The 14,290-nt window shown below is 40.0% G+C and overlaps 1 protein-coding gene across 1 annotated transcript; it reads left to right on the top strand.

The window, feature by feature from the left end:
- Positions 1–257: 257 nt before the first annotated feature.
- LAPTM4A (lysosomal protein transmembrane 4 alpha) lies at positions 258–13,645 on the top strand. The gene is made up of 7 exons (XM_009095549.4): positions 258–587; positions 7,133–7,253; positions 9,324–9,400; positions 9,492–9,614; positions 10,781–10,876; positions 12,247–12,345; positions 12,863–13,645. Exons 1-7 carry the CDS (start codon positions 273–275, stop codon positions 12,935–12,937), a joined length of 906 nt encoding a protein of 301 aa, XP_009093797.2. The 5' UTR covers positions 258–272; the 3' UTR covers positions 12,938–13,645.
- The last annotated feature ends 645 nt before the right edge of the window (positions 13,646–14,290 follow it).

Here is a 14,290-nt window from a genome sequence, read left to right as displayed (position 1 = left end):
CTCACCCTCGCTAAGTACACGGGAACGTCTCTAGACAACGCAGCTTTCCCCACAGGTTTTTCACTGCCTCCCCGGCTGCTAAGTTCCAGCTCTCCAATCGCCCGGCGAGCTACTCCCCTTGCGCCAGGCGACCAGAACAGGGCGGAGCAGGGCAGGGCAAGACCTTTCGCCACCAAACCCGCCCGAGGGCCGACAGCAGAGGCGGGTAAACCCCAACATGGCGGAAGGGGCACCACCCCCACCTCAGGTGCGGCCGCCGCCGCCGCAGGTGAATGCGGGGCGTCAGTACCAGAGCTATTGTGATTAGTCAGCGATGCTGTCAATCAGCCACCACCGCGGCAACACAGGCCCGCCCCACGACATTCTCTCGGCGGTTGATTGGTCACTGCGGCGGTGACGCGCGCCGGGAGTTTTACGGCCCTCGGTGTCGGGAACTGCTTGGAGAGGGCGGGTGGCGGGTCTGGCGGTTGGTGCTGCGCGCTGCCGCCATGACGTTCAAGAGGAGTCGTGACCGCTTCTACAGCACCCGGTGCTGCGGCTGCTGCCATGTGCGCACCGGCACCATCATCCTGGGCACCTGGTACATGGTGAGAGGCGGGGGCCGCCAGCGGCTGGAGGGGCGGCGGTGGGGGCCGTGCTCAGCACGCGTGCGCGGGGTGCTCGGTGGGGCGGGGGAGCGGCGGCCGCTCTGAGGGACCGCGCTTGTCCCGTTCCCGCCCCGCTCCCCTGCCTGGGCAGCCGTTCCCTGTGCTGGGACGGCCGGGGGAAGCTGTACCGGGGGATTTCCTGGGGTCACCCGGCGGGGCTCCGGTCCCTCTTCCGGGCTCTCCTTCGGGCTAACGAAGTCCTGCTGTCCCTCGGCATCCTCCCTTGTCTTTGGAAAAAGAAAGTGAAGAGAAAGTTCAGAGCGTTTTAATCTGTGTCTCAGATTGTGTTACTCTTCTCTTTCTTGATTTGGAGGGGTTGAGACTTTAATACTGTACTGAGCGTGTAAGGGAGGAGATCGGGGGAGAGTGGAATTTGGGGTGTATAATAGGAGAACAAGATGAGGTACCCGTGAATGGTGTGTAATCTCTGAGAGGAAGATGAGTGTCCCCCACTTTGTGGCGAGGGAAGTTCCAGGTTATTCCATACTCTGTTTATGAAACAGCGATTGAAAAGCAGTGGAAACATTTGTCTCCCAAAACACTTCCTTTTTTTCTGAGTGGTGAATGCTTTCTCTCCGAGGAAGAGCTGTGGTAGTGCGGTGAAATACTAGAAAAAGTTCTGAACTAGGGCGAAGTAGAAATGTGAAAACAGTAGCAGCAATTTAAAGGCCTGGAGCCCTAACTTCCCTTGGTTCCCTTAAAGGGGGCCTGAACTCCCCTTTATTGAAGTAATTTCCTCATCTTTCCTTTCTCTTAACCCTTGTGGGCAGTAAAAATGAGAGCTAGTTTACAAAAGTTGCATCATACCTTTTCTGTTCTCCTGAAGCTGTAATCAAAAGCTGTGTTCTTCTTTGCCCTTCTCCGGATTGTAAGAAACAAGGCATGCTGAATTTTTGTGTTGATGTGAAACAGCCATGCACAGAAACTGCCTTTAGAGGCATGGGGGTGTGATTTTGGGGAGTTTATGGTTTATTTTCAACAAGTATGGGGAGATCCTTTATTCATCTTGGTCCCTCACTTGGCAGAAAAATGTACAGGCAAACAAAGTCGCTGAAGAGACGGGACTTGAGGAAAAGGCAGGGTAGGGGACTGGAAATGTAACAAAACTTTGAGGAAAAGGTATCTCTTTCAAAATGAAATTGCACAAAAGTTTTGGTGCTAATTAAATTCTACCATTAGTTCATTTCAAAGGAAAAGGTCCATTGTACTATTGAGAATCAAACTTACAGAAACCTGCAAACCACCCTGTGCTGACGGATGGAGTTCAGAATATGTTTCTGGTCCCTCAAGTAAAAGCACAAATCGTGAACAGCAAGGGGGACAGTGATCCTTGTTACAGAACAAAAGCCCCTCGCTGCCTTCCGCACCGCAGTTCCTGTTCGCGGGAATGTCTGTAAACCCAGGAACCTGCTGGGGGCGGGGGACACGGAGGTGTTTCCGTGGCCAGAGACCTGGTAGCACTTCCAGTTTCTGCCTCTCCTGCTGTGCTTATGTTTCCTCTTGTTGCCTGGATGCGGCGCCTCTTTCTTCTTTCTCAGTGGGTGCTGGGGACGGTGGCAGCCCCGAGGCTGCGGCTCCAGGGGCAGAGTGCGGCTTTGATCTCGTGTCACCGCAGCCACTCAGTCTGCTGGAGGGAAAAGTAGAGCTGAGTTCAGGGTAGCAGGGGGCATGCAAAGTGCTTTAGAGGTGCGAGTTTTTATTAAAAAACCCCTGTGTATCGAACACTTTGTTAAGCCGTGCGTTGAATATTTTTATCCATTTCTCAGCTGTCACCTGGGTAAGGGTGAGAACTTTAAAGTCTGGCAACAGCTGTCTGTTTGAGCTGAAAAAGGTTATAACATGCTGGTCTTCCCTAATGCTTTAAAATCAGAATTCAAATATAAATTGCACTTTTTTTGAAGGTAAAATACAGTTTTGACTGTGAAAGTTAAATTTAATTGCCTTCTGCCAAGCTTTAAAAAAATTGTCCAGAACATGTCAGCTTAATTAATGCCCCATTTAAGTATAGCTCTAACTTAGTCTTTCAGGTTCTTATGCGAAGTATTTCTAAATCAATTAAGTTATCTCTGCTTTTAAGTTACAGTGGGACAAATAGTAATAACTTTATGTGTAGGGTGGTGTTTTTTGGTTTGTGGGTTTGCTGGGGCTTTTTGTTTGTATTTTGTGTGTTTTGGTTTTGTTGGGGTTTTTTAAAGGATGTAGCTTTTTGGAGGGGGAGAATGTTTAGTTCAAGAATAGTTTTATGTTGCTGAAAATCTTGCTATTTACTATATAAACTGTGTTCTTGTGCAGTGCAGTCCTGAAGGAATTTGCTATCAAACTTAAAATGGAGTCTTACAGCAATCTACTCCAGATGTTTTAGTAAGATAAGACTTCTGTCTACTTAATACATGTGTTATTCTTACATAACCATTTCTTTAGGCATTCTCCTATTCCTTGGTTTTTTGTGTACTTTAAAATCATGAATATAATTAACTTTGCTCCTCATTTGAGCAGTTTTATCACTGTCCTTGCTGTGTGCTTCTGCTAGTCCAGAGGGAATCAGGACTACCTTCTAAAATGTCTGCTGCTGATGCTGTGTGAGCAGAGTGTGTCTCAAGCACGGTTCTGTGTGCTGCTGCTGTTTGTGATCAGTAAATAAAAGTGTATTTACCAAAAGACAAGTTAGGAACATTTCTGGCAGAATTGTACTTCAGTTCCAGGTCTGATAAAGCTTGGTTAGCTCTGCAACACCCACTGCTGTTCTGTGTAGGAAGGAAAAAGAAACCTCCCGTTCCTCTCTCCATAATTGCAGTCGTGTTGCTTTGAAGTTTGTTTCTTCCTGTAAACTTTCATATTGGGCACTGCACTTTCCAGCAACCGGAAGCACAAACACTGCACTGGCAAAAATGGGATCAGAGTTCAGTAAACAGCATAAAAGCCAATAGTATTGTTTTGGAGGGAGGGGCTGCTGCCTTCGGGCAGCAAACTTCAGGGCTGCAGGCAGTGATGCAATTGCTGCTGGTTAGCAGGAGCATGAGGGGGATCTCTGGAATTATGTGTTCACTGAACCAGACTGAGACTAGTTATACTGGCTCATTTCTGTCAGACCTCATACTGGTAGTACTAGAGGCTCTGAAGTACCCTATTTAAAATTACTCTTCTTCAATTTTTTCTATTTCAATATATTAATAAATCAAAACAAATCAGAATGTCCATCTTGTTTGGGGTTTTTTTTCCTTTCTTTTTTCCTTTTTTTTTTTTTTTCCCTTTGGAAACATGCCTAGGGAAAAAATACTGGATAAGTGAAAGGAAAATGAGTGTACTAGTGCAAGGCAATTTCCCTCTTTTCCCTCATAAAAGGATATTAGCAAATTATAAGTAGGAATTCTTGGTTTTGCCCAAGTCACTCTGAGTGCTTGGGGAAAACTACAGTTCATGTTCAGGCCTCCAGAGAGTTGAAGCACTTTACATGATGAGGCATAAAGTGTACACTGTGGAGATAAAACTCACTAATTAAAAAGCTAATGCTTCTTAAGAGTTCCACAGTCTTTTGAGTTCTAATCATATGGGGAGGTAATATTTCTGTTACCAGTGTGTAATAAATGATGACTTTCTACTTGAGAATTTGAAATTTCAGCTATTTGAATTTTGATTCACCAAACTGTTAAACTTAACTATCCCAAATATGAAAATGTAAAATACATTCCTTAAACTATTACATTCCTTATACTATTACTATAACCTAAATTAAGGTTATTTTCATCTTAATGGGATTATTTTTTAAATAAGAACTTGAACATGCATTTTGCAATTTTTTTTTTGGTTACTATTTTTGATTTCCTAGCAAAAAAAAGACCAGAATCAGTCTGCTGAGATTTCTGAGGTGTTACTTTAGGGTGCTGCAGTATCCACTGAGTGCTGTCTTGTCAGACTTGGGGTTTTTTGAGGTTTTTTTTCTTTTTTTTTTTTTTTTTTTTGAGGGGGAGATGGTGATGGGTTTAATCTTCATATTACACTGAGTTACGTTTTTTCTGAATTCTCTGTGTAGACATTTGTGAACACACATTTGATTTGCAGTTAGTATATGCTTAAAAGCTCTAACAATGTTCTGTGGTCCAAACCGTATTCTTGTTGCCTGTTACACTGATTATTTTGAAACTGGCCTTGTGGTCTTGCTGTTATTAAGCTTCTGGGAAAGAATGAAAGTAGTGGCTCTGGCTCTGTAGGTCTTGATCATATTTAACATATGAATTTCAGTTAATTGCTCAGTGTTGTGTTGGATTTGTAAACAGTAGTAATAGAATGCTGGAAACCCTGAGGTGTTAATTGGCCAAGGTTTTGGGTTGTTTGTTTTTCTTTAGATTTGTTTTGATTTTTTACTATTTTTATTTGGTCTCATTGATTCTAATAGTTTGAATTTTGAATGGCTCTTATTTTCTGTTTTACTTGCATACCATTTCAGGTTGAGAAAATAAACCTTTAAAACTTGGAGCTACTCTCAGTAACTAGTGAAATTACCAAAGACTTAGGTATTTTGAATTAGGACCACAGATAAGATGAAAATAAAATGAAAGTGACAGATGGAGAATCACAGTCTCAAAATTCTGAGACATTCTCAATACTATAGAAGTACGGAGTTGCTCAGTACTTCTGTAGTAATTCAAGTGCTGCTTACTCCTTATCCTGAGGCAGATAGCCTATCATGGCAGTCAGCCTCATGACTATGTATAAACAGTAAATGATTTAGTTCTAATTGAACACGTACTTTTGTGCTTTATAAAGAAGAGATCAATGTTTCAGCTGCCAGAGATGTGAACCTTTGACCTAGGCATTTTGAAACAAGTACAGTACAGAAAGGTGTTTTCCAATATACTCAGTTCACTCACAGAGAAGAGGAAATAGAAGGCTTGAAAATGCAGAGAACATTGAGAGCAGAAGGCCAGAGTACAGAAGGATGAAGCAGGTGGGAGATGAGAGTGTTCCATCTTTTTGATAAATGGTGAAGCAAAATAAGGTTTGAAAACAAGAGGCAGGTGAGCAACTTGACAGTTTGCCCTTTAAGAAGTATCCTGTGAGAGTGAAAATAAGTGAATTTTGAGCCTAAAGATATTGGTGGTTAAACAGAGTTCTTCACTACCAGCTGTTTTGTCTACTATGTTTTATATAAAATGCCTTACAGAAATACAAGTGGCTCAAAATAGCTGGAAATTCTAGTAAGTTTGTGTAATACATGATGAGCTGATTTCATTTCTACACAGTGAAATGCACTACCAACTTTAATTCCTCTAAATGGTTCTTTTAGCTGAAAGTGCAAGCAAGCTTATCACCATTCATCTGTAAACTCCAGGGGAAAAAGAAGAAAAAAGTAATAAAAACACTGAGGGGAAAACAAGTTATAGGAACTGTGAGTCTCAAAATTTTTACAAGGTTCAGATTTTTTTTTTTCTTTCTGAAATTGTACATAGACTTGCCACCATCGTTGACTTCTGGAAGCATGTCCATAGAAGAAGAAATACCTGGCAAATACTCTTAAGTTGTGAGAAACTGCAAACCAGTTGTTTTTTTTTTCTTTTGAGGCTAATTGGAAGGGATCCTGCTGCTGGTGATGACAGTACTGAATACTGATTGGAAAATGTCTGCAGCTAGAAAAGACCATCATGAGTTTTTTTTTTTTTGTTACGCAACCTTTGGCATGTGTCTCCAGACACTAGTAACAGAAACTATGTCCCTCTAAACCTTGGATATGTTATAAATGCTGTCAAGGCAATTTTACAGAGGCTTCAGCTACTTCTGATTCTTTGAGCCCTTACAGAAGATACTTCTGGTGTGTACCAAAATGGGGCAACAGAAGGAGTCTTAAGTGGCAGTGTGAGGGAGGAGAAAGACTGGTGAGCACACACTGTGGGGCTTGATCTTCATGTTAAATTTTTTAACTTCCCCTGTGGTTGTGTAGACCTTTCTAATAAGGACTGGTGAGGTTTTAATAAGTGCTCTGGGAAGCAGAGGAAGATCTTCTCTCTAGCTTATTAAGGCTGAAATGTGGCAGAAACTCAGTAATTTATTTGTATGTTAAATTAACTCAGTTTGTTTTAGAAAGCAGAAATTCTTTCAAAATATTCCTCATTCTGTGCCTTTATCTTCCTGACCTTTTTTCACTGTTTCCAGTTTTTCAGTTCACAAATCTGTACATTCATCAAGGAGCATCAGCTAATTATGTTATTTGAATCTCTAGGAATCTTACCATCCCCTCGATTTGCAAAGTTATTCAGTGGTGAATCATTGAACCTAGCAAGTGCTCCACACTCTTTGGGTTGTTTTAGTAGTCATTTAATTAAATGAGCTTGAAATTTAATTGTATGTTGGGTTTTTTTTTTTTTTTAATTCCACATACAGGCATAGGAAAGAGTTTATTTTTAACTGAAATAAGGTATTATTAGTGGTCATTAAAAACATCTTAGCTGTTGCAAAGTAATTAACCTTGAGGTAACTGTGATCTCTCTCAGGTGGTGAACTTGCTGATGGGCATCTTGTTGACAGTAGAAGTGACTCATCCAAATATGGTGCCAACTGTTGATATCCAGTATGAAGTCATTGGAAATTACTATGCTTCTGAGAGAATGGCTGGTAGGTCTGGAACTCTGCTGGCTGATGGGAATATAAAGCATGCAGTACCCTGGATTTGTCTTACACTAGGTTGTAGTATATGCATACAACTTTTAATAAATATGGTTATCTTCTTTTCTGAATTTCTCTTCAGTTATTCTGAGATTGAATTCTTCTACAAGAATAAAAAGAAAGCTTAATGGATTATTATTTTAACTTCATTTTATACCCAAGCATCTTAAGTGATGCGATTTCTTGGCCTTCTGATGCTTTGAGTGTTGAAGTATGTGTGGGACATCTCTGATTCACTTTCTCCATAAACATTAATTATCTTTGCTGTCTCAGTAAAACAAGCAGCAGAAAACAAGTTAAAGACTTTTCTTCAGAATTTTTGGTCATCTTCATAGATCAGGAAATACCTTAGAGCTCCTGCATATGAATTTACTAAGAAGAAAACCATGATAACTTTTGAAGAAGAGAGGAACAATTGGGATGCCAAGTACTTGAGTGAAACCAAAGTGTTTCTCTAAGTTTCACCTGAATAAATGAAAGAGAAAGCTCCATGAGCAGAATTATGCCCACTCTTTTACTGAGTGTATGATGTATACAGCTGTAATTGGTGTTTTTAACGATTGTATCTGTAAACTAGAGCATATGTTTTGCTTCTCTTGGTTTTAAATGTGCAGAAATGTGTAGTGTGGCTTCTAATCTACCTCAGTCTATTGTATTACATGAAAATTTAGGGAGGTTCAGATTCAGCAAAGTTAAATAGTACAGCACTAAACTGGGTTTTGAGCATTTTGGATTAATTGTTCATGACCCGAGTTGAGGATCTGTCAGTTCTGACCTGTGACTGTAACTCACATTTCCACTAATGAAATAAGAGTGGAAGCAAGGACCAAATTCTTCATGAGGCTAAGATATTAAGTAAAATCACAGCAGATGTCTGTAAAATGTCATATGATCTGTAAAGGCTGTTGGTGTACTTGGAAGCCTTAAGCTTATATGAGTGAAAGATTCTTTTGAAGCTGAAGGTGCTTTTTTCACTTTATAGTGTAAAATCTATCACATGCTTTTAAAAACATTCTTATTCGTTGTGTTGGGATCTGGGCTAGAGGGCTTTATGTGTGTGAAAGAACCTTACAGGTATTATTGTACTAGTACTAGTGTATATTGTGAGTAATAACTCTTCAGAAGACAGCCACACTTGCTGATGATTGCTGAGACTTGTGTCTGATCAACACAGTGCATTTCAGACCTGGGGGGGGCTCCTTGATGCCATCTCTGTATGTAGATACTAATTGCAGAGTAGAAAGGGTTCTCAGATAATCTTTTCCAAGCAGGGGAACCAAAAAATTTTGGCTTCAATATTGCTAAAAACCATGTCTATAGACTCTCAGGCTGGTTTCCTTGTGTTTAAAAAAGAACAAGTATAATCTAATTTGTGGAAAGCAGCTCTGCTTCTGTAATCAGTAACTGTGACGCACAAGGAGAATCTTTATCATGCAGCTTCCATGAGTGTCCTGGATTTTGCTACAAATTGGTTTCTATTCAACTGCCTTTTCTTGTAAATAGTGGGATACCTTTCACACAGTGATTTCCTGTTTTCCTTAGTGTGACTGAAGGAGCAGTGCTGCTGCCACTGCCAGTGACCAGATTATGTAACCAAACCATTTTCAAGTGTAAAGGTTGATAGTGTGTTAGCTTCACTTAAGATTCTGTCCAGTTGTAAAGTTAATCACTCACATACTTTCAGCACTGACACATATTGCAAATCAGCATCATTATGGTGCATTAGTGTCAAACTGTGTCTAGCTTCTAATTGGTGTTCCTGGGCTTTAGTCAGGCTTTTGATTAAGGCAGAGGGATTTTTCCAAGTCATTGTAGGTTTTCTTGAACCAGATCTTTTTTTTTTTGTTAGGAAGGATCTGAATTACTCTTTTTTGCTGCTGGTAGTTGGCATGGATGAATCAATTGAGAACAGATCATAGTAATAGACAAAGCTTGGTTACCTGTCAGCTGCAGTGTGACAACTCCAGGAAATTACTGATTCTTACTGGTTTTTTTTTAATTTTTTTTTTTTTAATCCAGAAAATGCCTGTGTTCTGTTTGCTATCTCCCTCCTCATGTTCACAATCAGTGCAATGATGGTGTATGGTGCCATTGCTGTAAGTATATTTATAATCCGTGGTTTGAAAGTTGCTACTTGATTTTTTTAACTAAATAATTCACAGGCTGCTCCTTTTTTCTATTTCTTAGCATCGTGTAGGCTGGCTGATCCCATTTTTCTGTTACCAACTCTTTGACTTTGTGCTCAGTTGTCTGGTTGCCATCAGCTCTCTAACCTACTTGCCCAGAATCAAGGATTACCTGGATCAGTTGGTAAGTGTTCAGCTCAAGTTTCTATTTTACATTTGAAATTAAAGTTTGCTTTAATTGGCTCAGTGACTGAGCTACACTTCCCTTTGCATAAGAAAAAGGAATTCAGCCTGCAGCAGCCATAGGTGTCTGTTATGGTTATGGTAGCTTATCAGAGGTGGAAGAGTTAAAGTTGTCATTGCTCCCTAAAAGGAAAGCCAGGGAGAGTAAGGAAAGAATTGTGATGGGAACTAGTGGTTTAAACAGTGTTGGCTACAGTTGGACTTGGAAGTGTGTTCCTAAACACACTTAACTGTGCCTGTTAAGCACTGGGGCTTGGTGGCAAATTTGATTCTGCAGATTAAAAATGTGTTGACCCTTTGTTGGTAGGGAACAGGAAGAGAAGTATAGGTAAGGACTGTAGAAGTCTAGGTAAGGATGCCCACAGCATTGTCCATGGAATCTGAGCTTTCCTTTTTACATTCTATGTGTCTCTTCTCAAGTTGCAGCAACACTTTCTAAGGAAACTGCAGTGGAGTTCTCACTAACACTGCCTGTGTTTTAACTGCAAGAAGAGTCAATGCATAGAATGTACTGTCTGCAGGGACCAGGAACTCTGGCTGGCTAGTGTTGTGATTTGTTCAAGTAGATGTTTAAAAGCAAGTCCTTCTTAAAACAGATAAAATCTTTAGATTGATGTTTGAGAGAGGCTTTGTTACTGTGGTCAGGGAAGGAAAAGAGACAGGTTTGCACAAGTTCTGTTTTTGCTCTCCCAAGCTTGGGGGTGACATCTTACACTGCACACCAGTGTGTTGCGGGTTGGACTGACAGGATGTGATTAATAGTAAGTCATTAAAGAGTTGTAGAGGACCATGAGTACAAATACTGTCCTGCAGCTGTGAAGAAGAATCTGTGTTGGGGATGAGACTGATGAAGTGACTAGGGACACAGACTGCACTGTAGTGATCTGTTCTTGTGGGACAGAGACAGGATAAATACTGTGCTTTGGGGGGAGATGAAGAGGAAACTTGTTAGACATGGAACTTTTTGTTTCAGGGGAGTAGTTTACACAAGGGTTTGTTTCATTTGGTGTGAAGCTCAGATGTTTTTCTATCATATTTGATTGTGCAGTGTTCATTCTTATCTCTTCTCTTTCTCTCCCTTCCCCCCGATTTATTTTTTTTCACTAGCCGGATTTTCCTTACAAAGAGGATCTCCTTTCTTTGGACTCCAGCTGTCTCTTGTTTATTGTTCTGGTGTTCTTTGTATTATTTATCATTTTAAAGGTAAGTTAAAACTTAATCGTGTGTCTGTTGCAAGAGTTAAGAAATATTAAGATGGTGTCAGTCTGAGTTAATGCTGAATTCAGAACCCAGCTGCGTTCTTAATGCTGAGGTAAGAACTTCTTTAAGCACAATTGTTGGGATGTTCAGTTCCAGTATGACTTAGGTCTAATATGTTGTGTACTGGTGTCTTCAGCTAACTTGTGTGTGTGCAGTGGGGTGTGCTTATGCAGCTCTGCCCTTCCTGAGTAGGTAGGAGGAATGCAAAAAGAGACTTTTTATCTATGTGGAGATAATTTTAATATTTGTAATTAGGCTTGTAGTGAAATAATATTGAGTTAATGCATACAAGTTTCTAAACAAAATGTTTAAAATCTCTCACTGTGCCTAACAAACCAGAATGCAAGTTTTGGAAGGAAGATGATGGAATAAGGAAATGTATAAGTTAATTCTAGACCTGCATCTTCCTCCCTTCTGAAGGGTGATAGTAGCAGTTACTTTCTTTCTGAAGATCTAAATAATGAGGCATTCATTTGGGTTATAAAAACTCTTGTGTAGACAAAGCATATTAGAGAAATGAATTTATTATATACATTGGCCATGATACTGTTCCTTTATTACATTCAGGTTGCATTTAAGAAAAAAACTAAATAATGAAAAATAATTTTACTGATTTTTCTATATTTTTTCCAAGAGGAATGTTTAACTGGGGAGATTGAAAGCCTAATACAGTAGATAGCATTTGTGTATTGTGAGAAATTTGGTACCTTTTATACAACAGTGCTAACTTGTCAGTGAGAGATTTGGAGAGGTTAATGTTACGCAAATTAGTAAAAAAAAACCACCGATCCTCATCATATCATGATAGTGTTTCTTTCTGCAGCAGTCAGTGTTGACTCCCAAGTTCAAGGTTCACTGCTCTACCCTCTCCATGCTGCCTCAGTTGTGTGTTTGAGCCCTTTCCTTAACACTGGCAGTTAGCTGGAGCAATAGTGCTAACTGGGGGATGAGTGGGATTGTACTGTTGGCCTCTCCTCCTCCTCCTGACAGGTTTGGACTGAGATCCACAGAAGCATAAGCCAGTTGGGGATTAATTTGATTAGCACTGCAGAGGCAGACAGAGATTAGTTGAATGGATCTGTGAATTCTTTCGCTAAAACCTGTGTGGTGCATCCTCTATGAGTCACTGTGAATGCAAAATGGAGAGCAACATAGGTATGTGGCCAGGTCTGTGAAATAGCAACCATTCCTCAGATATGTGTTGTCTAAGTTGATTTATGCTCCTTTTTATCATAGGAATGTCATCCAACATCTAATTTCTGAATCAGCCAATGCTTATGAGGTGTTTAAAAGAAAAATCTCTCTTCTTTCAGGCATATCTAATTAACTGTGTATGGAACTGCTATAAATACATCATCAGCAGAAATTTGCCAGAGATTGCTGTGTACCCTGCTTTTGAAGCTCCTCCACAGGTAAAATCTCGTTTTAAGATAAAAGGAAGCAGTATCATTAATTTTGAAGTAGAAAATCACCACATCCATGTATGTTTCCAAGCCTTGTCCATCTTTCTAAAGAAAGACTGGAAAAATTAAAAAAAAAAGCTAATTTTGTGGTGGATTTCTTAGCTAAATTCTGAGTGCCTAAAAGGAGGGTCTTTAGAGACAAGTCTTTGAATGTTTTTCTTGTGATAGAGGGAAGCTTTGATTGCACCAGTCCAAACCTTCCTTGCTGCTTTGCATAGTCAAGATGCAGTGGGGTGTGGAATGAAGGACCAAGGGTTAGGCTCAGCAGAGCAGTAAACTGCTCCTGCACCTTCTTTCACTTTGTCATTTGCTTACTAGGAACAGCAGTAAATTCTTAAAATAACTTTGCCTGCAACAGAGGATTAAGCTGCTGATGAGCCATGTATGCTTTTGTTCTCTTTTTCTCTTTTTTTTTTTTCCATTTGAAATCTCTTGCATTAATCACTTCAAAATGTCTTCTCCTTAGTATGTTCTGCCAACCTATGAAATGGCAGTGAAGATGCCTGAGAAGGAACCTCCACCTCCCTACATACCTGCCTGAAGCAATTTTTATGTTCATTAACATCTGTACCAGCTTCCTGGGGGTTTTGTCTTTTAATCTTGCAAAACTGCTTAAGTAATAGAAATATTCAGGGCTTTAGGAGCAAACTGTTCTGTTTAAAATATGTTTGATATAAACTTACTAAGCAACACACATCTGAGAGTGATTTCATTTGCTTTAATTTTTGTTCTCCCTAATGCTCTTAAACATTTTATTGCCTTAGGGCCTTACACCTGCAAGAACTTAACGCATGTGACTAACTTGTGGCTTTTAATAATACCAATTGAGCCACTCTGATTGAAGTTGGCCGTGATTAAAGTGTCTGCAGGATTATGCCCTTAATTTATATTAATTTTTTGTAAAATAGTTCATAAAGACAATCTGATCGTGCAGCAAAATGACAGTTTGCCTTTATCCATTTTTTGGAAGGGGAAGGGTTTGAATGTGGTATATATGTGACTTTTTTACTTTGCACTTTTCTCATATGTTATCTTACCTTTTATTGTGGTTTTTTTTTTTGGTTATCCTATGTCTTGAAACAGTATTTTTGAGGAACAAGTGAGGGTGGCACAGGAGTTCTATTACAACGAGCTGGGAATGCAAGAAAAATAAATAGAAATCTGGAAGATGGTTGCATGCTTCTAATCTTCTATGTATTTTCCTCTTTGTGATAAATGATACTTAAATAAATCTTTTACAAAATGTTTACCAGTAGTGTTGGTTGATCTTTTTGGTGGCTTTTTTGTTTTAAGTGCTTCAGTGTGCTGCAGACAGTCCGGCATACTTAGTTGCAGGTTTAGTGGTTGATCCATGCTTCAGCAGAAGTCCTTATGTGGCTGGGGAACATGGATTCTCTCTAACACACAGTCCTGTGTTAAAGCCTTTGCAGTTCAAGTACTTGGGTGACTTCTTGTCTGATGGGTACTTAGCATGATCTGGGAAAAGGCAATTGTACTGGAGGCTGTGAGCCCTTGGGGTAATTAGATGTCTGGTCAGCTCAGGCATTAAAGCAGCACAGACACCCAGTAGGACTGCAACATTTACACTGGAAAATGTCCAGAGTTGTTGGATAACTTAGTGATGTCCTACAATCAACAACAACAAACAAAACAAAACAAAAAAAAAACCAAAACCAAATCAAAAAAAACAAGCTATAAAAAACTTTCCACTCTTGTAGCAAGAGCTGTAAAGAGGTAAAAGATTACTTAATGATTTAGTATGGCTGAAGAAATAAAACACTTGACTGCTTTGGGAGAGATGAGGTACCTGGTGTTAAATTCTGGGAAAAGGGATTCTGATAGTTGCAGCATATAACGTCTGGGGTTATTCCTGTATTTTCAATATGTATCTCTG

Source organism: Serinus canaria, chromosome 3 (genome assembly GCF_022539315.1).
Source record: "Serinus canaria isolate serCan28SL12 chromosome 3, serCan2020, whole genome shotgun sequence".
Lineage (NCBI taxonomy): Eukaryota > Metazoa > Chordata > Aves > Passeriformes > Fringillidae > Serinus > Serinus canaria.
This window is presented reverse-complemented; position numbering and strand designations above follow the sequence as displayed.

What these genes read in the sequence shown, in the direction of transcription:
- LAPTM4A (XM_009095549.4), top strand. Translation starts at nt 273, where the DNA reads ATGCGGGGCGTCAGTACCAGAGCTATTGTGATTAGTCAGCGATGCTGT. An exon ending in TCCTGGGCACCTGGTACATG is followed by an intron (nt 588 to 7,132) that starts GTGAGAGGCGGG and finishes GATCTCTCTCAG; the next exon opens with GTGGTGAACTTGCTGATGGG. An exon ending in TGCTTCTGAGAGAATGGCTG is followed by an intron (nt 7,254 to 9,323) that starts GTAGGTCTGGAA and finishes TTTTTAATCCAG; the next exon opens with AAAATGCCTGTGTTCTGTTT.